The sequence below is a fragment of the Amphiura filiformis genome, unplaced genomic scaffold (genome assembly GCF_039555335.1).
Source record: "Amphiura filiformis unplaced genomic scaffold, Afil_fr2py scaffold_331, whole genome shotgun sequence".
Lineage (NCBI taxonomy): Eukaryota > Metazoa > Echinodermata > Ophiuroidea > Amphilepidida > Amphiuridae > Amphiura > Amphiura filiformis.
In genome coordinates this window covers 28,269-54,200 of record NW_027305795.1, presented here as the reverse complement: position 1 = coordinate 54,200, position 25,932 = coordinate 28,269, and the positions used below count along the sequence as shown (strand labels likewise).

At 35.6% G+C, this 25,932-nt stretch overlaps 2 protein-coding genes across 2 annotated transcripts; one reads left to right on the top strand and one right to left on the bottom strand.

Moving 5' to 3' along the window:
• Positions 1-4: 4 nt before the first annotated feature.
• LOC140145497 (cell division cycle protein 27 homolog) lies at positions 5-8,659 on the bottom strand (the record flags this gene model as incomplete). Its single annotated transcript, XM_072167209.1, is given in 8 exon segments — positions 5-104; positions 1,189-1,388; positions 2,659-2,813; positions 3,878-4,101; positions 5,741-5,817; positions 5,820-5,890; positions 6,368-6,443; positions 8,532-8,659. Coding segments are annotated over 8 exon segments (927 nt in total), but the record flags the coding sequence as incomplete, so codon positions are not given.
• Positions 8,660-24,278: 15,619 nt separating this feature from the next.
• Positions 24,279-25,532, top strand: LOC140145496 (uncharacterized). Its single transcript, XM_072167208.1, has one exon. It carries the CDS (start codon positions 24,279-24,281, stop codon positions 25,530-25,532), a length of 1,254 nt encoding a protein of 417 aa, XP_072023309.1.
• The last annotated feature ends 400 nt before the right edge of the window (positions 25,533-25,932 follow it).

Below are 25,932 nucleotides of genomic sequence, written 5' to 3'. Positions count from 1 at the left end.
CTTTAGGGTGATCTGTTGACGTGTCTATACTTGGCGATGGTGTAATGAAACTATTGGTAGAACTGTCACCCGGGCTAGGTGTATCCAGCGGTAATACCCCAAAACTAGCAGAAACAAATGTACAACAACTTGATCAATGAAAACAATGGAAGATGTTAGGGATTTGTTGTTTTGACTTTTGACCAAATAAAATGCTAGTGAAAATGTCAATATGCATCAATTAACCCTAACGACCCAGGTGCATTTTGAAGGGAAGGGAACGGAAAGGAAAGAGGAAAGGAAAGGGAATGGGAAAGGGAAAGGGAATGGAAATGGGATGGAATGGAAGGAAAGGAAAGGAAAGGAAAGGAAAGGAAAAAGAAAGGAAAAAAGAAAGGAAAGGAAAGGAAAGGAAAGGAAAAAGAAAGAAAGAGAAAGCTTTTTTCTTGGGTTCCGTTTTGCCAACCAGGCAAAATGGGTCATTTGACAGGCAAACCCAACATTATTACAGTTTTCGAGTTCACTATAATGTGCCATTTTCAGAGCTTTAAATTTATGAAAAATCCATCACCAATGGACTTACGGTTCCAGAGATGTGGTCATTTTAATGTTGCTCAGGTGAGGTATTAAGGTATCCCCCATTTCAGAAAAATACAGCACTAATTTTTTGGGGATTAAAGAAATATTATCTTGTTTTGTCAAATTAAACACAGCTAAATCCTAATCCTTTAGTTGGTTCTAACTGGCAATAAAAATAAAATTTGACAATTTTGACAATTTTTGGAAACAAGGGCCAAAAACATGTGTTTTTAGGGTGTGTTTTGTGTGCTGTGACAGTGACAATCAAGGCTAAAAACTTATACTAAGACTAATTTCAGATTATGCATTCTAATTTTTGGAAAACACAATTTTCTAATCAATTTTATAATATAAGCAAATATCAAAATTAACATAAAATATTAAAATTATGAGCAAACTCATAGCCTATAATCAAGATTTTGAATGCTTAGATTTGTGCCAAGTCTTTGAATTTTGTGGCTGACATTGTTAAAAAAATCACGCAAAATTGCATGTTTTTTGCCCTTTTCCCCTCAAATTGCAGAAGTAATAAAATTTGACTAAATTATTGCCAGTTAAGAACTACATGTACCTAAAGGATTAACATTCAGCTATGTGACAAAATATTGACAAAACCACGCCACCACCTACCTGGGAGTGAGAGGACTAAACAAGCCTCCTCCACCAAGCACGCTGCGAGCTACTCTGGGCCTAGTTTTCATCATCCGTGATGGAGGCAGTGAAGGACAATTAAATACTGTATCTGGTGTACTCTGGTCTACGTCACAGTTCGGTGTTAATAGAGGTTTAATCCCGGAGATTGGGATGCTCAGCAAAGATGTGTTGTTATCCTGAAATATCAAAATATATGGTGTGCTTATTACAAAATTTATATGGTTCGGTTATTAAGGAACAACTTCTTTTGCTATCCAAGAGAACATGGAAATATTTCTAAAATGTATGTTTTAAAAACATTCTATATGAAAAGACACTAAAATGTTGTAGAAACATTGTCAAATATTTTTTTGGCCAAAATATTTGTAAAAAATATGGGAAAAAACAAACAAGGCGGTTCTCGAACCACGAGTCTCGCCTGCTTTCGTGACCACCTGCTTTTGCGATTACTTTTGGTAGAGGTAAATGAATTTGGCGGTTATCGGCTGGGCACGATTATCTGGCTGATGGTGACTGTACCCACAAAGTTTCATGCCCATGCAACAGTTTTTACTAATTTGACTTCAGATTACCCCTGGACTCGAAATGACCTTCCCAAAATTTGGCTTTAAATGTTGACTGTACCCACCAAGTGTCATGCCCATACGACAGTTTTTACTCATTTGACCTCAGATGACCCCTGGTGACCCAGAAATGACCTTCCAAAAGTTTGGCTTTAAATGTTGACTGTACCCACCAAGTTTCATGCCCATATGACAGGTTTTACTAATTTGACCTCAGATGACCCCCAGTGACCTCGAAATGACCTTCCAAAATTTGGCTTTAAATGTTGACTGTACCCACCAAGTTTCATGCCCATCCGACAGTTTTAACTAATTTGACCTCAGATGACCCCTGGTGACCTCGAAATGACCTTCCAAAAATTTGGCTTTAAATGTTGACTGTACCCACCAATTTTCATGCCAATACGACAGTGTTTACTAATTTGACCTCAGATGACCCCTGGTGACCTTGAAATGACCTTCCACAAATTTGGCTTTAAATGTTGACTGCACCCACCAAGTTTCATGCCCATACGACAGTTTTTACTAATTTGACCTCAGATGAACCCTAGATGACCTCAGTGACCTTGACCCACTAACCAATACAAACCGGTTCTGTCTCGGGTCAAGATGCACCCACCAACCAAGTTTGAGGAACTATTTGTATTTTACACTATTTTGGCCCATGAGCAATCAGGGTATTTTGGTGGAAAACAGGTTCCCTGCCCCTTTTCTTTTCCTTTGCTTCCCTAATTTTCTCTTCCATGCTGGCTACTGCACTTACCTGTGGAGTGTCCGGTATTGAATCACTAGGAGAACTAATGATGTTAATGGTAGACTGATTCTCTGTATCTATGATAGGATACCACTGTATTCTCTGTATCTATGATAGGATACCACTTACCTGTGGTGTGTCCGGTATTGAATCACTAGGAGAACTAATGATGTTAATGGTAGACTGATTCTCTGTATCTATGATAGGATACACCTCCAACTGTGGCACTGGACACTTGGGCACAGATGCTGCCTGGAAAACTTTACTTGGATCTGGCTTCTCACCTGTGGTTTCAAAAACATATTTGGTACTCATTTTTAGGTAAATTTTTCATTCATGAATCCAGTTATGTACAGCAGTTTCAAACCGTGGACGGTCCTCGGTTGTAGGAATGTCCACAGTGGAAGGTGAACAATATTGTGTGTGTCCGCATTAGGGGTGTGAGTGATTTGGGGGTAATTTTGTGCCCGGGTACCCCGCAAGACATTTTTCAGGCGGGTAACCGTGTATTCGAAATTGAAAAAAAAAATTTTAACATTCTTTTTTTTTTTGATTTTGTAGTGTCCCAGGACCTAGACCTAAATGCTAGGATCATTCATGGTTGACCTAAAAAAAATGCATTGAATTTGCATGCATTTTGAAATAATTAATAGAGTATGACATGAATTTTTTAATTTTTTATTTCAGGTACCCGGGCAGGGTATTTCCTGCCCGGGTAATGCAATCTCTCGGGCAGGTACCCCCGAGCCCGCCCTGGTAATGCAATATTGGGCGGGTACCCGCGAGCCCGCCCGAAAATCCCTGGCTTAGTCCGCATTTGGCGGCAAACATGAATACACACCCAAATCATTCACAAGCAATATGTATGTACTCACACATTACCCACATTTGAAAAAGATATTATTTAACCAGGTTCCCTGTCGCAAATAATAAAGAAGCAAGCAGAAAAAGTGATCCCGCCCGGGAATCGAACCAAGGACCTCAGGTTTACAAGACCTTAAAACCTCTTGGCCACAGGAGCTTTGTGACTAGGCTGGTTGAAATTTGAACCTATAAGCGGTCACCTAAATTTATCTCCTCCCCGCAAACAGCTAGGGCTGTAAATAGGAGTGTCATTTTTGGGTAATTTTGTGCCCAGGTACAAAAATTGCAAAAAAAAAAAAAAAAAAAAAAAAAAAAAAATCAAAATTTATTAATTTTTATTTTTATTTTTTATTTCGGGCACCAGGCAGGGTATTTCCTGCCGGGTAATGTAATATCGGCGGGTACCCATGAGCCCGCCCAAAATGCCAGCTGTAAATGTAAGAAATAAATTGCCATCCTCCCAGTAGAGGGAGACTACACTTACCAGTATCGCACAGAGCTTGGAAAGACGACCAGAGAAATGGATTCAACTTGAGACTGTGTTTGTATGCTTCCGATGCCCGCGTTTTCCTTTCTGTGTTGCCGCATATTGTGGCGAGTAATGCCAGTGCATACGGACCCGCTTCACCAAACTCGGATGCAATCTCATCACTTGTGTGTGGTTTTAAGAAACTACTGCCAGCTAATGCTGCTTCACCTTCAGACAACCTGCAACAACATACACATAGTGATCTTAGTTTGGAAATAAAATTGTAGGTTAAAACCAAATCAAACACTAGATACGGTCCACAACTTATAAGTTCCCCCCATAATACTTTTTAGAATAAGTCAAAAAATATTTTACGAAATGTAAAAAGATCTGTATCGCCCTATTTGTTGTACACATGTGGACCAATTTATAGCGTCACACGTCATTGCGTTCAGTCACAATGGTTAATTGTGTAAGAAAAGAGGCAGTTTTAAAAGTTGCACCTGAGTCCATAGCAGTCAGGTTTTCTTTAACAAACACATGAATAGACCTGGCCTACTGTATTGTTTGAGAGCCGACTCCTATAGACTCAGATGCAGCTTTTAACACTGTTTAAAACAGTCTCTTTTTTTACATAATAAACCATTATGACTGAACGCAATGACGTGTTACGCTATAATTTAGTCCATACGTATAAAACAAATACGGCTACCCATACCTTCTTACATGTTTGCATCTTGTCAAATATTTTTCGATTTATTTTAAACAGTATTTAGGGGGGAACTTATACGTATTATAGACCACACACAGTTGTTCAACTAATTTTATCAATATCAGCAGCAAGATGAAAACTCAACTTTGCTCCAACCCTCGTGAGTGCAGGGCCGGATTTACCTTTTGGGGGGCCCTGGGCCAGGCTAAAATTTGGAGGCCCCAAACGCACCGTGAGGAAGGCATGTGCACTGAGTGGCCAAGTTTTGGTTTAGGTATAAGATCAACGGTGTCAGCGGCTGGATGTACTATATGTATGACATTTGCGCGCGAAGCGAGCCAAAAATTGAAGTTTTAGAATATTTTAGCCTAAATTGAAGCTGAATTTTACTATATAACAGGCCAATTTTACAATTTTTTACCCCATTTTGGCCCAAAACATGGCGTTTTTTGGGCTAAACTGCCGCACAAGGCAATTTTTGGGGCCCCTAAATTTGTGGGCCCTGGGCCCGGGCCCATCTGGCCCAATGGTAAATCCGGCCCTGCGTGAGTGTGACTAATCTGAATTCTTTATGCCTGGGCATAAGGAGTGTCATGCAAATCAAATATATGGAACACAATCCAGTGGCATAGCGTGTGTCATCACATTGGGGGGCACTGACCATGATTGGGGGGCACCGGGTCTGACTGGGGGGGCACAAGCCATTTTTCGGCAATTTTCCTATGGGATTTTCTAATTTTTGCAATCGATTGGGGGCACGTGATACCCCCCTCCCCTGTGCCTATATGACGCTACGCCACTGACACAATCTCAACAATTTTAAATATAACCTTCAGGTTTTCTTCATTTCTTCATATCTTTGTAGATATTTCTGCAAAGGCAATGGTCCCAATTTATGAAACAAGTCAGGCTGTGCCGTTTGAAATTTGCAGGGGAGCTTTTAATCGCTCTCCGTGAGTGCAACAGGAGAGCACTAGGAGAGCATTTTAGTGTACTGTATGTGGTTATTATTGTTACACCAAAGGTAGGCGAGCAATAAAAAGCTCTCCTCAGCTTTATTTGAGGGGAGTGATGGGGAGTAATCGCTCTAGCTCTCCTCAAACGGCAAAGCCTGCAAGTGACTTTTAAGTCCTCAACAGATCTCCAAAATTACCTTAAAGACTTACCTATCCAATTCGAGGCAGCACCTTGCCATAAGATATCGACACTGTGCGGTGGGACAGCCCTTGGACTGAAACAGCGAAAGTACGCCTATATTGGGCTTCCTGACCTGTAATAACAGGTAGCCAGTAAAAATAAAGCCTCATCTGATCCCACTGTGCGAGAAAATAAAGATAGAACAAAATGACATTTGTTAACCATAACTTGTAACGTTCCAGAAAATACACTGAATAACCCAACCCTAATTAACGACATAGGACTATCCCATTTAAAATCCACACTACCCCTGTCATGCCTGTGGGAGATGTTGGAAATATCTTCCATGGGGGATTCAAATGGAATGAACACATTAGCAGCTCCATTTGAAACTCACTTCTCAGAGGGTGCATGAAATGGAGCTGCTTAATGTGTTCATTATATTTGAAATTCATACTCCCCATGTGGTAGATATTTCCAAAATCTCCACAGGGTAGATTTAAAATGGATTAGGCCAATATATCAGATTAAGAAATTTTTTATTATTTTTTTGGGGTGATAACAAATTACTTGAAGATTATTTTGTGAGAATCATCATTCATCTTATCACCTTTTAGTTGGTCTTCATCCCAAGTCTGAATTTCAATATTTCTTACCTTCTGCAAACAACCTCTCTGCTAAGAATGTAGCGTCATTATATGCGTAATAGTTTAGGCACTGCCAAATAGCCGCCTGAAAATACAACAAAATCAGTTTGATGTGTCATAAGTCAAGCATTGAAGATGTACATTATAAAGGGTTCAGGGTTATAGCCACGCCGGTCGGGGTAACCGGCACCGACCGGCACTAAAAAAAAAAGAGCCAGAGCCAGCCCTCTAATTGGATAGTAAAATTAGCCAGCACTCAACTTGGGCTAGCTATAACCCTGAAAGGGTTCACAAAAAATAATTCCCCCCCCCCCCTAAAATTACAAAACATTTCTTTGCATAACTTGACAAACATTTCGTTGATTTGGAAAATTTAAAAACATGTGAATAAAGGAATCATTTCCCTAATTGCTTTCAGAAAAAGTTGCACTTTTCCGCATCCCTTACATTGTACATTTAATGTAAGTACACACTCACAATGTCAATGTTTTGATTGATTTAATGGTGTTTTTGTTTTCTTTAATTTATATGCATGCGATTACCCAGTCACCCATGCAATCATCTGCACAGTATAAAACAATGATTCATTGACATGTACTACATGTAGGTATTTCTAGGTTTTATTGAGCCGGTGTTTCAAAAATGATAAAATCAATTTAGGAGTTACAAAACATTTCTTTGCATAACTTGACATTCATTTGGTTGATTTGAAAATGGGAGGGTAGAAAAATGATTCCTTTATTCACAGGTTTTTACATTTACCAAATCAACGAAATGTATGTCACGTTATGCAAAGAAATGTTTTGTAGTTCTAGGGGGGGGGGGTATTTTTTGTGAATGCTTTATTTGGGCATACAGTCTGTAGACATCCTCTCCATATTTAACTTTGCGGGAAAATTACTAATTGATCAAGTTAAACTGTAAACATTACATGTACATGTAAGGTAAATTTGTTCCTATCTTTATAAAATTACAGTACAATACAATACAGTATTACAGTCAAAGTGTCCACATGGATTTACGAAATAAAGTTTGACCCTTGCACTTACATCCGGTTCTTCATTAGGACTTAGGTTTTTCGCTCCACAGAAGTTGGATAGTAAACACCTTTATACCGGTACCGATTATTTTTCAAAACCAACGATATCAATCGTTAAGTAAGCAACAGAAGAAAATGGAATAGTGAAAAACATCTACATGTACCAACAGCATTGTATAATAATTGCTAATTTAGGAAATGTGTGCAACTTTCGGATGTGTGTATCACATAGGCCAGATATCTAGGACGAGAGAACAAGCTCATTTTATAACGACCAAATGATTATCATATTACTAGCCTACTAGGGTTCGATCTTCCTAGTTACTAGTCTAGCACTACATTTGTGATGCGATTGCCTGTCGTGATCGGGGCTATGTTTACTTCTGAACTTCCATTGCTTTACACAGTGTTTCGAAATGCTTTACTTAGCGAAGCCGACTAGATTTTGAATGCAATGCAATGGTTCTCTAGCCTTCAATCATGTGACTGAAGCTATATCTGTGAGCAAATTCTTGGCCAGACTTCTCGAGCAACTTTTAAATCCTTTCAATGACCATGATGACCACTTACTGACTTAGTACAAAGCTCGAATTACTTGGGTGCACTGCACGCATGCACATGATATGATATCTCAGATGTAACGAGAATGTGCAAATGCCAACTGCGTGATGTTTTTGATTTTGGGGGAATTTTTAAATGCGATGTGGAATTTGGCTCGCAAATCACGATGCGTTAGGGAACTTTTGAGGTAAATACGACGTGGAATTTAGCTCAAATTTATGTATAGCACTTTTAGCTATGCATTTTGGAAAAGTGCATATTCCAGTTGATGGAAATTGCATCGCATTTTTTGCGATCGCGATCAATCGAATTCGACCGCTGACTGGTAGTTGTCAAGGGCGCTCGCGCGAATTGAAAGATTTGTTGCTTGCGAAAAAAAAAATGTTAAAGGTCTTAAAACACACATTTGGTGCACTCTGCTTCCCATAATATTGTAAACAACGGTTGACTTCACTTCATTGTACATGGTACGTTGAATTCCGCAGACCGACAAAAATGGACATCCGGCGATAAATTTAGTTTTGTAAAATGATATAAACACAATTGCTAAATGTGCAACAATCTCCCACCTACCTGAACCGGTTCCTGAACAACCATGTTTGATTATGACAAGGGCAAACTTAGTATATAATGTAATTATCTGCCAAATATGAAGAATAATTGCGAGGAAACGGACTATCTAATTTTCAGATGGTAATACGCCATTTTGAAAAAATTATTTTTGTTTTCCCAGTTGAACTCTAGAGGGCGCTACAAAACTGGAAAAGCAAAATAAAATTCTTTTAAAAAGGAATAGTAACCAGACACAAGTTAATCGGTTCAATTATTTCGAGGGGGGTCTTCGACAGTGGCGGCGCCAGGCATTTTTTTCGGGGGGGGGGGACATTGAGGGGCAAAGTGAATTTCAGGGGGGGCGGGCAAAATCAATAAAATTTGCACAAAATTGCTGCAAAAAGTGGAAATAAAGTTCGCAATTTTGGACCTGGGGCCACAGGGCAGGGGGCAAGAGTTCTGACTGGGGGGCATTTGTCCCCGTGCCCCCCCTTGGTGCCGCCACTGGTTTTTAAAAAAAATTGTACGGGGATGTGCGCAAACTTTCGGGTGGTGGCTTTTTCTATACCTACTTTTTTACTGTTTTTTCAAGTATCGGGATCAGTATACAAATGTTTCACAACAGCCCCCCCAAAAAAAAAAAACACCAAATTTACCGCTTATGTTTGAGAACTTTTGAGGGCACCTTTTTTCAAAATAAGTCGTATTAGTCTCCACTGCCCACCCATCTTATATATTATACTTTGTCACTTTTCAAATGTTCTGTTATTTATTCGGAGTGCCGGATCAACATTTTTGTGGGGTATATAATGAACTAAAATTGTGCCAAATTAATAATTTTGAAGCCAAAAATTCATTTTTTTTTCTTCTAAATTTGAGCTCAAGAACTCAAATTTTCAGAGTTTGAGGCTCAATGAACTGGGGTATGATGCAAATTTGGATCTTAAGGAACTGCCGGAGGGCCTATGAAAGGGACCATTGACCGCCACACATACCCGTACCATGTGAGTGACCTCCGAAGGTATAACTTGGGGAGATAACGTTACATCGTGCTAAATTTGTCATCATATTGACTATTCATTTGGTAAATTAGACCATGGACTGTAGTTTCTACAGTCCATGATTAGACTTAGTGTGTTTAAGATATTGCTTTTGTTTTAAGTGTGCTGATACTTTTTTGCGCAGTATATAGGGTGATTCGGATAAGTATGGACTAGGCAGATATGATCAGTTATGTTGCCCTCATGTAGTTATCATTAGCACTAAACATCTGAGTCACTGAGTGTCAATGAATTTTCAAGACAACATTTCAGCCTCCATGTAGAAACTTTCTCTGTGAAATTGGAGCAATATTTTTTCATTTTCAGACCATTTTATGCAGTGTGAACAAATAACTTCCGGTTGCAGCCTGGGTTGCATCTTTGATTTAAAGGGAAAATAGTACCATATTTCCCTCATACTGGGACATGGATATTTGGCCATTAAACAGCCCTGGCCTCAGTCCAGTTGAAAATGTGTGGTCCATAATGGAAGAGAAAGTCTACTGTCCCCACTAGCCACAAACAAGAACATGCTGGTAAAAACAATCAAGGATGCATGGGATTATGTGAAATTGGGAGGTCATACGAATGATACGCGTACGATTCTTCCAAATCTTCTCGAGGGAGAACGGGGGTGGAAGAATCGCTGCCACAAAGTGATAGAGAACCAGGGAAAGGAAAGTTCGTAAACATTCAGTTCTTCAGTCGGGAATCTTCATATAAAAGTACAGTGTTGCCACAATTCATCTAAATATATTGTGTTTGATTTATTTAAACATACTTTATAATATAGGTGGTCCATTCTTATCCGAAATGGAAAGGAGAAAGGAGAATGATCCAGATATGACTTGAGTAGCTCATGAACACTGAAAATTTACTGAAATACATCTTAAAAGTTAACTTGCAGATCATCATGCAGTTATTATTAACTACATGTATAAGCACACAACACAGGGGCACTCACAATAGGCAATTGACCCGTACTGGTAGCGCTGTGTTGTAGATATAGGAGATGAACTAGTTAGCGTCATATATCAAAAAAGTATAAAAGCTATGATTTTATTATAGTACTTGCTCTATGTTTCAATTATTTATTCTTTTCAAAATATCTGAATTTTTAACCCGGTATAAGCTTTAATAACGGGGGACCATACATTTGTATGAGAAAGGAAATCTACATCTTATCCAAACTCCCGTGTTAATCCAATGCACATTTTGCTTCACCGGGCCGCCCTGACTTTGTCGCATTTGCAACAGGGGTGCCACGAAACCGTAATAGGTACAAATTTAGTACTTTCTGTCAATCAAGTATGGTTTATTTTCTACATGTCAATCTTTAAATTATTAGCATAGTCCTTATAATAACGGGGACCGCCTTGATAAGTAAATGATAGCAAACCAGTGAAAAATACCCCAAAACTCAGTCAGTGGAGCTCCGCCCGTACATGTCAATAGCGTCATTATCGATTGGATTAGTCGACCGTAGCGGACAATTCGATCGCTCATTGGATTAATATTATCACGTGGTAAGAAATTTGCATTGGGTAATCGATTACTATAATGGTTTTAGTACTGCATATTTCGGTTTAATCTTCACTAATCGGGTTTATGGTTGAAAAGGTGACGGTGAATGAAATGATATGATAAAGATTTTGGCCAGTTCTGTTGACCATAGCGACAAACGTCTCATTGAAATTGTTCGTTTGACCTTTATGTTCAATTTTGTGAATATTTCAAGAATGTACTAGTACGTATGTCAGCATTATGTGTTTACAATTAGAAACATTCAGTGAGTTTTGCAATACATTCATCTCAAAGCATCACCGGCATACAGCATGAAGACTCTTGTACAAGTACATCCTGCGCATGGAAAGCGTACTCTACACTGGCAGCAATATAGTGTTACGAGTCGTGCTGACCAAGGCCAAAATCACCTTTTACCCAAATTCACCCTTGCCCTTGCTGTATATGCTCGTACGATGAATCCAAATTTATTTCTTTGTAGACGTGGTAAAAAACCAAACGGTATCTCTTCAGAGCCACACCAGGCTGAGTCAGCCGAAGAAGGGCTACAATCAAGTGCAAATTTCCTGGGACACTTGTTCATATTTCGCGCCCTCTGTTCAATAAAACCGGTCATATGAAGTTCACCATGTGATATTTTATTTGTATAGTTTCCAACCTATTTCGAATCCCATCCCACCCCCACCAACCAATGTTGGAGCAAAAATATAGGCCATTTAAAAAATGAGGCATTTGGTATACAACATTGAATAAGGGGTGCGGGGAGGGTCATTGAACTATGAAAGTGTCCCAGCAAATTTGCACTTGATTGTATAGGGGATGCGAAAAAATAATCTATTAATATCAATAAAATCGCCATAACTCTCGAACGCGTTGCTCGATTTTCATAATTTTTTCAGTGATGTCAAGATAATTTCATTAAGCATTACATGATTAGCCAATTTTTAAAAAAGTTATTAAAATAAACATTTTTTGAATATCTAACCCTGCAATGCATGCATTTTTCAAGGAATATTTGACACATTGATTGCTTATATTAGAGTGGACATATAAATTCTCCTTTGGTAGAATTTACAAACATAATAAAAGCAAACCAAATAAGAAATTAAGAAAATATAGAAATAAATAGAACAGAATCATGATGTTTGTCTCATCATTGATCTTTCAAACTCATTACCCTATTTCAAATGCTATTATCGGAATGCACGTTAAACTCTTTAATATAGGCCTTCAACTACCCATCACAGACACGCTAATTCAACGTAACAATGCCATGCCAAAAAGTGTATATACAATTATATACAATTACACATTTTAAATGTGCTTATTATTGGTATTAAAAAATTTAAAAAAAGATATAAAGAGCAGGATTTAAAAGTAAACATATCGGCGACAATGAGCTTCGAACCGTAGCCCTCATGATCAGAAGGCAGTAAGCAAACCACTACACTATGGTTGAGCTGTTGTTATTCATGCGAATTTATTTATAACAAGGATAACAAGAATTAATGACGCAATAACGGTCTACCAAAATAATATAACTTAAAAAGTAATATATATTTATTTAACATTATGGTAGACCGTGCTCATTTGGCTTAAATGGAGGAATAATTACCAATAAACATATCAAAGTTAGGAAGGTATGTATAATGTGACCGTGTATATTCAAAATATACGTTAGATAAATGCTGAATACGACCAAAACATGAGTTTTAATGAATGATTCCATTGGATCGAAGCTCGATAACACAATACAGTAGCATTGCAATGATAGGATTAAATACGCTGAAATCGAGTGCAATTGTCATCAGTCTCCCGGTGGCATATAGTTACTGGCTTTACTTCTCGACACCGAGATCTCGAGTTCGAATCCATGTAATGCTATTTTTCTTTCTTTCTTTTTTATTCTTTTTGTCTTTCTTTCTTTCTTTCTTTCTTTCTTTTTTTCTTTCTTTTTTTTTTCTTTCTTTCTTTCTTTCTTTCTTTCTTTCTTTCTTTCTTTCTTTCTTTTTTTTCTTTTTTCTTTTTTTTCTTTTTTCTTTTTTCCTTTATGTTGCCAATTTACATTTACATTTATCAATGAACTAAAGGGAAACAATTGTTTTGTTTTATGATTTTGTTTTGTTATTTCAGTAGGTATTTTTAACTGATTGTACTCTATATTTCGAATATGATTTAATTTTGATTAGTTTTAAATTGTTTTAAAAGTGAATTTTGAGATAATGCGCTTATAATAGCAATCATGTGTCAAATATGCCTTAAATAATGCATATATTACAGCGTTTTGATACCTAAAAATATTTAGTTTGACATAAAATGACAATTAAAGTAACCAAAATATGCGCAATGTTATTTGTTTTAAATTAGTGAAAAATCATGTCAATCGAGCAACGCGTTTGCGAGTTATGGTAATTTTACTGAAAGTAATAGATTATTTTTGTCTTCTTCAATACAATCAAGTGCAAATTTCCCTGGGACACTTGTTCATATTTCGCGCCCTCTGTTCAATAAAACCGGTCATATGAAGTTCACCATGTGATATTTTATTTGTATAGTTTCCAACCTATTTCGAATCCCCTCCCTCCCCCACCAACCAATGTTGGAGCAAAAATATAGGCCATTTAAAAAATGAGGCATTTGGTATACAACATTGAATAAGGGGTGCGGGGAGGGTCATTGAACTATGAAAGTGTCCCAGCAAATTTGCACTTGATTGTATAGGGATGCGAAAAATAATCTATTAATATCAATAAAATCGCCATAACTCTCGAACGCGTTGCTCGATTTTCATAATTTTTTCAGTGATGTCAAGATAATTTCATTAAGCATTACATGATTAGCCAAAAAAAAAAAAGTTATTAAAATAAACATTTTTTGAATATCTAACCCTGCAATGCATGCATTTTTCAAGGAATATTTGACACATTGATTGATTATATTAGAGTAGACATATAAATTCTCCTTTGGTAGAATTTACAAACATAATAAAAGCAAACCAAATAAGAAATTAAGAAAATATAGAAATAAATAGAACAGAATCATGATGTTTGTCTCATCATTGATCTTTCAAACTCATTACCCTATTTCAAATGCTATTATCGGAATGCACGTTAAACTCTTTAATATAGGCCTTCAACTACCCATCACAGACACGCTAATTCAACGTAACAATGCCATGCCAAAAAGTGTATATACAATTATATACAATTACACATTTTAAATGTGCTTATTATTGGTATTAAAAAATAAAAAAAGAGATAAAGAGCAGGATTTAAAAGTAAACATATCGGCGACAATGAGCTTCGAACCGTAGCCCTCATGATCAGAAGGCAGTAAGCAAACCACTACACTATGGTTGAGCTGTTGTTATTCATGCGAATTTATTTATAACAAGGATAACAAGAATTAATGACGCAATAACGGTCTACCAAAATAATATAACTTAAAAAGTAATATATATTTATTTAACATTATGGTAGACCGTGCTCATTTGGCTTAAATGGAGGAATAATTACCAATAAACATATCAAAGTTAGGAAGGTATGTATAATGTGACCGTGTATATTCAAAATATACGTTAGATAAATGCTGAATACGACCAAAACATGAGTTTTAATGAATGATTCCATTGGATCGAAGCTCGATAACACAATACAGTAGCATTGCAATGATAGGATTAAATACGCTGAAATCGAGTGCAATTGTCATCAGTCTCCCGGTGGCATATAGTTACTGGCTTTACTTCTCGACACCGAGATCTCGAGTTCGAATCCATGTAATGCTATTTTTCTTTCTTTCTTTTTTATTCTTTTTGTCTTTCTTTCTTTCTTTTTTTCTTTCTTTTTTTCTTTCTTTCTTTCTTTCTTTCTTTCTTTCTTTCTTTCTTTCTTTTTTTTTTCTTTTTTTTTTTTCTTTTTTCTTTTTTCCTTTATGTTGCCAATTTACATTTACATTTATCAATGAACTAAAGGGAAACAATTGTTTTGTTTTATGATTTTGTTTTGTTATTTCAGTAGGTATTTTTAACTGATTGTACTCTATATTTCGAATATGATTTAATTTTGATTAGTTTTAAATTGTTTTAAAAGTGAATTTTGAGATAATGCGCTTATAATAGCAATCATGTGTCAAATATGCCTTAAATAATGCATATATTACAGCGTTTTGATACCTAAAAATATTTAGTTTGACAAAAATGACAATTAAAGTAACCAAAATATGCGCAATGTTATTTGTTTTAAATTAGTGAAAAATCATGTCAATCGAGCAACGCGTTTGCGAGTTATGGTAATTTTACTGAAAGTAATAGATTATTTTTGTCTTCTTCAATACAATCAAGTGCAAATTTCCTGGGACACTTGTTCATATTTCGCGCCCTCTGTTCAATAAAACCGGTCATATGAAGTTCACCATGTGATATTTTATTTGTATAGTTTCCAACCTATTTCGAATCCTCCTCCCCACCAACCAATGTTGGAGCAAAATATAGGCCATTTAAAAATGAGGCATTTGGTATACAACATTGAATAAGGGTGCGGGGAGGGTCATTGAACTATGAAAGTGTCCCAGCAAATTTGCACTTGATTGTATAGGAGATGCGAAAAAATAATCTATTAATATCAATAAAATCGCCATAACTCTCGAACGCGTTGCTCGATTTTCATAATTTTTTCAGTGATGTCAAGATAATTTCATTAAGCATTACATGATTAGCCAATTTTTAAAAAAGTTATTAAAATAAACATTTTTTGAATATCTAACCCTGCAATGCATGCATTTTTCAAGGAATATTTGACACATTGATTGCTTATATTAGAGTGGACATATAAATTCTCCTTTGGTAGAATTTACAAACATAATAAAAGCAAACCAAATAAGAAATTAAGAAAATATAGAAATAAATAGAACAGAATCATGATGTTTGTCTCATCATTGATCTTTCAAACTCATTACCCTATTTCAAATGCTATTATCGGAATGCACGTTAAACTCTTTAATATAGGCCTTCAACTACCCATCACAGACACGCTAATTCAACGTAACAATGCCATGCCAAAAAGTGTATATACAATTATATACAATTACACATTTTAAATGTGCTTATTATTGGTATTAAAAAATAAAAAAGAGATAAAGAGCAGGATTTAAAAGTAAACATATCGGCGACAATGAGCTTCGAACCGTAGCCCTCATGATCAGAAGGCAGTAAGCAAACCACTACACTATGGTTGAGCTGTTGTTATTCATGCGAATTTATTTATAACAAGGATAACAAGAATTAATGACGCAATAACGGTCTACCAAAATAATATAACTTAAAAAGTAATATATATTTATTTAACATTATGGTAGACCGTGCTCATTTGGCTTAAATGGAGGAATAATTACCAATAAACATATCAAAGTTAGGAAGGTATGTATAATGTGACCGTGTATATTCAAAATATACGTTAGATAAATGCTGAATACGACCAAAACATGAGTTTTAATGAATGATTCCATTGGATCGAAGCTCGATAACACAATACAGTAGCATTGCAATGATAGGATTAAATACGCTGAAATCGAGTGCAATTGTCATCAGTCTCCGGTGGCATATAGTTACTGGCTTTACTTCTCGACACCGAGATCTCGAGTTCGAATCCATGTAATGCTATTTTTCTTTCTTTCTTTTTTTTTCTTTTTGTCTTTCTTTCTTTCTTTTTTTTTTTTTTCTTTTTTCTTTCTTTTTTCTTTCTTTCTTTCTTTCTTTCTTTCTTTCTTTCTTTCTTTCTTTTTTTTCTTTTTTCTTTTTTCCTTTATGTTGCCAATTTACATTTACATTTATCAATGAACTAAAGGGAAACAATTGTTTTGTTTTATGATTTTGTTTTGTTATTTCAGTAGGTATTTTTAACTGATTGTACTCTATATTTCGAATATGATTTAATTTTGATTAGTTTTAAATTGTTTTAAAAGTGAATTTTGAGATAATGCGCTTATAATAGCAATCATGTGTCAAATATGCCTTAAATAATGCATATATTACAGCGTTTTGATACCTAAAAATATTTAGTTTGACAAAAAATGACAATTAAAGTAACCAAAATATGCGCAATGTTATTTGTTTTAAATTAGTGAAAAAAAATCATGTCAATCGAGCAACGCGTTTGCGAGTTATGGTAATTTTACTGAAAGTAATAGATTATTTTTTTTTTTTTTTAATACAATCAAGTGCAAATTTCCCTGGGACACTTGTTCATATTTCGCGCCCTCTGTTCAATAAAACCGGTCATATGAAGTTCACCATGTGATATTTTATTTGTATAGTTTCCAACCTATTTCGAATCCCCTCCTCCCCACCAACCAATGTTGGAGCAAAAATATAGGCCATTTAAAAATGAGGCATTTGGTATACAACATTGAATAAGGGGTGCGGGAGGGTCATTGAACTATGAAAGTGTCCCAGCAAATTTGCACTTGATTGTATAGGGATGCGAAAAATAATCTATTAATATCAATAAAATCGCCATAACTCTCGAACGCGTTGCTCGATTTTCATAATTTTTTCAGTGATGTCAAGATATTTCATTAAGCATTACATGATTAGCCAATTTTTAAAAAGTTATTAAAATAAACATTTTTTGAATATCTAACCCTGCAATGCATGCATTTTTCAAGGAATATTTGACACATTGATTGCTTATATTAGAGTGGACATATAAATTCTCCTTTGGTAGAATTTACAAACATAATAAAAGCAAACCAAATAAGAAATTAAGAAAATATAGAAATAAATAGAACAGAATCATGATGTTTGTCTCATCATTGATCTTTCAAACTCATTACCCTATTTCAAATGCTATTATCGGAATGCACGTTAAACTCTTTAATATAGGCCTTCAACTACCCATCACAGACACGCTAATTCAACGTAACAATGCCATGCCAAAAGTGTATATACAATTATATACAATTACACATTTTAAATGTGCTTATTATTGGTATTAAAAATTAAAAAAAGATATAAAGAGCAGGATTTAAAAGTAAACATATCGGCGACAATGAGCTTCGAACCGTAGCCCTCATGATCAGAAGGCAGTAAGCAAACCACTACACTATGGTTGAGCTGTTGTTATTCATGCGAATTTATTTATAACAAGGATAACAAGAATTAATGACGCAATAACGGTCTACCAGAATAATATAACTTAAAAAGTAATATATATTTATTTAACATTATGGTAGACCGTGCTCATTTGGCTTAAATGGAGGAATAATTACCAATAAACATATCAAAGTTAGGAAGGTATGTATAATGTGACCGTGTATATTCAAAATATACGTTAGATAAATGCTGAATACGACCAAAACATGAGTTTTAATGAATGATTCCATTGGATCGAAGCTCGATAACACAATACAGTAGCATTGCAATGATAGGATTAAATACGCTGAAATCGAGTGCAATTGTCATCAGTCTCCGGTGGCATATAGTTACTGGCTTTACTTCTCGACACCGAGATCTCGAGTTCGAATCCATGTAATGCTATTTTTCTTTCTTTCTTTTTTTATTCTTTTTGTCTTTCTTTCTTTCTTTCTTTCTTTCTTTCTTTCTTTTTCTTTCTTTCTTTCTTTCTTTCTTTTTTTTTTTTTTTTTTTCTTTCTTTTTTTTTTTTTTTTTTTTTTTTTTTTTCTTTTTTCCTTTATGTTGCCAATTTACATTTACATTTATCAATGAACTAAAGGGAAACAATTGTTTTGTTTTATGATTTTGTTTTGTTATTTCAGTAGGTATTTTTAACTGATTGTACTCTATATTTCGAATATGATTTAATTTTGATTAGTTTTAAATTGTTTTAAAAGTGAATTTTGAGATAATGCGCTTATAATAGCAATCATGTGTCAAATATGCCTTAAATAATGCATATATTACAGCGTTTTGATACCTAAAAATATTTAGTTTGACCAAAAATGACAATTAAAGTAACCAAAATATGCGCAATGTTATTTGTTTTAAATTAGTGAAAAATCATGTCAATCGAGCAACGCGTTTGCGAGTTATGGTAATTTTACTGAAAGTAATAGATTATTTTTGTCTTCTTCAATACAATCAAGTGCAAATTTCCCTGGGACACTTGTTCATATTTCGCGCCCTCTGTTCAATAAAACCGGTCATATGAAGTTCACCATGTGATATTTTATTTGTATAGTTTCCAACCTATTTCGAATCCCTCCTCCCCACCAACCAATGTTGGAGCAAAAATATAGGCCATTTAAAAATGAGGCATTTGGTATACAACATTGAATAAGGGGTGCGGGAGGGTCATTGAACTATGAAAGTGTCCCAGCAAATTTGCACTTGATTGTATAGGGATGCGAAAAATAATCTATTAATATCAATAAAATCGCCATAACTCTCGAACGCGTTGCTCGATTTTCATAATTTTTTCAGTGATGTCAAGATAATTTCATTAAGCATTACATGATTAGCCAATTTTTAAAAAAGTTATTAAAATAAACATTTTTTTGAATATCTAACCCTGCAATGCATGCATTTTTCAAGGAATATTTGACACATTGATTGCTTATATTAGAGTGGACATATAAATTCTCCTTTGGTAGAATTTACAAACATAATAAAGCAAACCAAATAAGAAATTAAGAAAATATAGAAATAAATAGAACAGAATCATGATGTTTGTCTCATCATTGATCTTTCAAACTCATTACCCTATTTCAAATGCTATTATCGGAATGCACGTTAAACTCTTTAATATAGGCCTTCAACTACCCATCACAGACACGCTAATTCAACGTAACAATGCCATGCCAAAAAGTGTATATACAATTATATACAATTACACATTTTAAATGTGCTTATTATTGGTATTAAAAATAAAAAAGAGATAAAGAGCAGGATTTAAAAGTAAACATATCGGCGACAATGAGCTTCGAACCGTAGCCCTCATGATCAGAAGGCAGTAAGCAAACCACTACACTATGGTTGAGCTGTTGTTATTCATGCGAATTTATTTATAACAAGGATAACAAGAATTAATGACGCAATAACGGTCTACCAGAATAATATAACTTAAAAAGTAATATATATTTATTTAACATTATGGTAGACCGTGCTCATTTGGCTTAAATGGAGGAATAATTACCAATAAACATATCAAAGTTAGGAAGGTATGTATAATGTGACCGTGTATATTCAAAATATACGTTAGATAAATGCTGAATACGACCAAAACATGAGTTTTAATGAATGATTCCATTGGATCGAAGCTCGATAACACAATACAGTAGCATTGCAATGATAGGATTAAATACGCTGAAATCGAGTGCAATTGTCATCAGTCTCCCGGTGGCATATAGTTACTGGCTTTACTTCTCGACACCGAGATCTCGAGTTCGAATCCATGTAATGCTATTTTTCTTTCTTTCTTTTTTATTCTTTTTGTCTTTCTTTCTTTCTTTCTTTCTTTCTTTCTTTTTTCTTTCTTTTTTTTTCTTTTTTTTTCTTTCTTTTTTTTTTTTTTTTTTTTTTTTTTTTTTTCTTTTTTTTTTTTCCTTTATGTTGCCAATTTACATTTACATTTATCAATGAACTAAAGGGAAACAATTGTTTTGTTTTATGATTTTGTTTTGTTATTTCAGTAGGTATTTTTAACTGATTGTACTCTATATTTCGAATATGATTTAATTTTGATTAGTTTTAAATTGTTTTAAAAGTGAATTTTGAGATAATGCGCTTATAATAGCAATCATGTGTCAAATATGCCTTAAATAATGCATATATTACAGCGTTTTGATACCTAAAATATTTAGTTTGACAAAAATGACAATTAAAGTAACCAAAATATGCGCAATGTTATTTGTTTTAAATTAGTGAAAAATCATGTCAATCGAGCAACGCGTTTGCGAGTTATGGTAATTTTACTGAAAGTAATAGATTATTTTTGTCTTCTTCAATACAATCAAGTGCAAATTTCCCTGGGACACTTGTTCATATTTCGCGCCCTCTGTTCAATAAAACCGGTCATATGAAGTTCACCATGTGATATTTTATTTGTATAGTTTCCAACCTATTTCGAATCCCTCCTCCCCACCAACCAATGTTGGAGCAAAAATATAGGCCATTTAAAAAATGAGGCATTTGGTATACAACATTGAATAAGGGGTGCGGGAGGGTCATTGAACTATGAAAGTGTCCCAGCAAATTTGCACTTGATTGTATAGGGATGCGAAAAATAATCTATTAATATCAATAAAATCGCCATAACTCTCGAACGCGTTGCTCGATTTTCATAATTTTTCAGTGATGTCAAGATAATTTCATTAAGCATTACATGATTAGCCAATTTTTAAAAAGTTATTAAAATAAACATTTTTTGAATATCTAACCCTGCAATGCATGCATTTTTCAAGGAATATTTGACACATTGATTGCTTATATTAGAGTGGACATATAAATTCTCCTTTGGTAGAATTTACAAACATAATAAAAGCAAACCAAATAAGAAATTAAGAAAATATAGAAATAAATAGAACAGAATCATGATGTTTGTCTCATCATTGATCTTTCAAACTCATTACCCTATTTCAAATGCTATTATCGGAATGCACGTTAAACTCTTTAATATAGGCCTTCAACTACCCATCACAGACACGCTAATTCAACGTAACAATGCCATGCCAAAAAGTGTATATACAATTATATACAATTACACATTTTAAATGTGCTTATTATTGGTATTAAAAAATTAAAAAAAAGATATAAAGAGCAGGATTTAAAAGTAAACATATCGGCGACAATGAGCTTCGAACCGTAGCCCTCATGATCAGAAGGCAGTAAGCAAACCACTACACTATGGTTGAGCTGTTGTTATTCATGCGAATTTATTTATAACAAGGATAACAAGAATTAATGACGCAATAACGGTCTACCAGAATAATATAACTTAAAAAGTAATATATATTTATTTAACATTATGGTAGACCGTGCTCATTTGGCTTAAATGGAGGAATAATTACCAATAAACATATCAAAGTTAGGAAGGTATGTATAATGTGACCGTGTATATTCAAAATATACGTTAGATAAATGCTGAATACGACCAAAACATGAGTTTTAATGAATGATTCCATTGGATCGAAGCTCGATAACACAATACAGTAGCATTAATCGGTGACTTCGTGCAAGCTAGACGTGTTTTTCTGGAGCTCCGGAGCTCTCTCTTTTTTAATCAACTTTTGGCATATATTTTTCAAAATTTTTGGATGTCTTCATTGCCTAACTGGCTTTTATCATTGGATGTTTAATATAGTGAACTTTGTGGAGTAACTGTGAATTCTGTTCGGGAAGCAGAGAGAGGAATTCGGCGGAGTTTACATTATCAACCAACAAGCAAGGATCTTCAAGTGTTAGCAACGGAACGTGCAATCTTTTCCTCGTGTCTTCAACCATCTTTAAGTTATTTTTATCAACTAGTGGCAGTGTTATATGTGAAATTTGTGAACTTTTTGGATGTATTTTATGGCTACAAGCAGCAGTGGTTTCTTCAGTAAAATTTAGCCCAGCAGAATAGGATTTGGAGTGCAATTGGTAGGCGTGGCAGTACATATACAGTACAGAAGCAGAGCAGAGGACATCGCATCGGTGGATCATTTTTGTGCAATACATGTTATTTATCATCATCCATCTTGTAATCGTGTATCATCTGAAATATAGCATAGTTTCTTCATCATCTGGTGTATGGGTCATTGTGATATTGGTGCAATATTTGTGATTTGTGTCATCTTTGGTTTTATGGCGGGAAAGCGGCGGCCATTTTGAATCCGACCAAATAGGGTGTGGCGCAGGAGCAGAACTTGGAGCAGAAATCAAGCAAATGAACTTCACAGACCTCGAGATAAAGGGAAGTAGACATTTCATATTTTTTCATATCATTGTATGTTGAACTTGAAGAGGAGAACAAATCTTTGCAGCAAAACATTTCATTTTGTGTCAACTATACATCTTTCGTTTACATTGTGCAATTGTGAATTTTTTGGCAGCAGCAGCAGCATAAAACGTTAGCAGAAGTAGCAGGAGATAAATCATAATTTTCCAGTTTAAGTGTGTGTATTTTCCATCAAAACTCTCATCATGAATATCAGTGGTGTTGTGAACATAGTATTAGTCTACTTATTTGTGAAACATTGTATGACATGTGTGAACGGGCGTACATCTGAAACAGAAGTAAATCATTCATTAGACAAGTTAAATTCGTGGGATGGAGGGTTTTCTCAGACAATAGCTAGAGTGGATTGTACAGCAGGTTCAACTTTGTATATTACTACATATAAATTGTTGTCTAGACCAAGATATATCAATATCCAGCTTCGTCCAAACAGACATATTGGCATCTGCATGATCTTATTGTTATCAGGTGATATCAATCTAAACCCTGGTCCAGTCAAGTGTGAGAGCTGTAAAGTTCCAATAATGAAAAATCGCAGAAAAGTGCAATGTGTTGAGTGTGACGATTTATACCATGCAAATTGTGCCAATATTTCCTCGAAAGAATACAAAACATTATCAAACAGAACCAGGAATGGTTTTGCCCACTTTGTAAACCTGAGCCTTGTGGTATGTGTGATAATCTGGTGACAAAATACCAACAGGGACTGGAGTGTGACAACTGTGAAAAGTGGATCCATGCGCAATGTGGTGGAGTTGATAATGAAACTTATTTACAATTGAAGGAAAAATTGCACCTGGATATGCCCAATGTGTGACATAATGAATTTTTCAGACTCCCTATTCAATTCATTTTTGGATTGCAGTACCAGCAACCAATTTTCCAGTTTGAGTGACAATGACGATGGAAATTCAACCTTCTCTGACGTATCTGACGACCACTGTCAGATTCCTGATCGCAGTACCCCCGGTAAAAAAGCAGCTAAAAAGTTTCTTCTAATAAAGCAAAAACAAAGAAGAGTAGCAGGAATCAATACGTATTATGTTACTGAACTTCCAGAGTATTGGTAACAAATCGGCCGATATCAAAGTGCTTATTGAACAATATAAACCTGATATCATTCAAGGCACTGAAACTTGGCTTTCGCCGAACATTAAAAATTCTGAAATCCTCCCGGACTGTATGATGTGTTTAGGAAGGATAGGCAAGAGGGGATCCATGGTGGAGTTCTACTTGCGTGCAAGAAGGATCTCATCATGACAAGGCGGGAAGAATTTGAAACAGAAAATGAACTCATGTGGAACCAACTTGAACTCCAGGGGCGCCACTCGCTACTGATTGGCACCGGTTATAAACATAAACATGACAATGTAAAATTTGTCACCGATCTTGAGGTTTCTCTTGACAAAATTGAAAAGAAAGGCAAGGGCTATAACATTATCCTGGCAGGCGACTTCAATCAAGCAAATATTGACTGGAAAAATAGCACAGTCATCCGCGATCACCCCGCATCTAAATCCACAGCAGAGCTGCTTCTTGAGACTACAACAGGTTTTGGTTTAAACCAGCATGTGCTGGAACCTACAAGAAAAGACAGTATCTTGGATCTTGTATTCACTAATAATTCAAGTCTTGTGAGAGATGTCAAAGTTGATCCAGGACTCAGTGATCATTACATGGTAATCACCGACATAGATTTGAGAGCAAAATGGAAGAGACAACCAAGACGGAAGTACTTCGTCAGGCGGAAGGCAAATGAAGATTTGATTAATCAGGAGTTGAGTACCTTCAAGGACAAGTATTTTAGCATGGGAAATGTCTCTGTGCAAGAAAAGTGGGACAATCTTGAAAGTGAAATAAAGACAGTCATGAATAAGCATATTCCTCAAAAGACAGCTGCTAAACCAAACAGTTTGCCATGGTTTAAGAGATCACACCACAGACTCAGACGCAGGAAGCAGAGGGCTTTTAACAAGGCGAAAAAGTCGCAAAGTAGTGATGACTGGAAAAATTTTTTGTCTTGCCAGAAAGAACTTAAGAAATCTCTCAATGAATCCGAGCGTGAGTTTGTTGCAAATAATCTTACCACTGCAATGAAAGAGAACACCAAGCAGTTTTGGTCATACATGAAAAGACTGGGTAAAAGTGAAAGCGGTGTCGCAGATCTCAAAGTTAACAATAATATCATTAGCGATGGGAAGGAAAAAGCAGAGGCATTGAACGCACAATTTGCTAGTGTCTTTACAAGGGAAGACAAGGAAGCGATTCCTACACTTGGCAGAAGCAGTATTCAAGACATTCCAGATTTAATTATTCATGAAAAGGGGGTTTTAAAGCAACTCCAAGAACTGTCTCCGAATAAAGCAGCAGGACCTGATGAGATACCGCCATGGTTTCTCAAAATGTTTGCTGAGAAACTTGCGCCGATATTTACAGACTTGTTCCAAGCTTCTGTTGATCAAGGACTCTCCCCATCAATGGAGGGAGGCAAACATTTGTGGCATCTTTAAAAAGGGGGACAAAGCCGTGCCTGAAAATTATAGACCCGTTTCGTTAACAAGCGTCAGCTGCAAGATTCTGGAGCACATTATACATTCACATGTTATGGATCACTTGGAGCAGCATAATATTTTGGTTGATTCACAACATGGCTTCAGATCTAAGCGCTCCACTGAAACTCAACTCATTTTAACTGTTGATGATATTGCAAGAGCTTTGGAACAAGGGGATTCAGTGCACATGGCAGTTCTAGACTTCTCCAAAGCCTTTGATAAGGTTCCTCATGAACGCCTTCTGAATAAGCTTCATCATTACGGGATTAGAAACAACCTTCATCAATGGATCAGAAGTTTCCTATCAAATAGGACCCAGAGAGTTGCATGTGAGGGCAATTTTTCATCACCCAAAGAG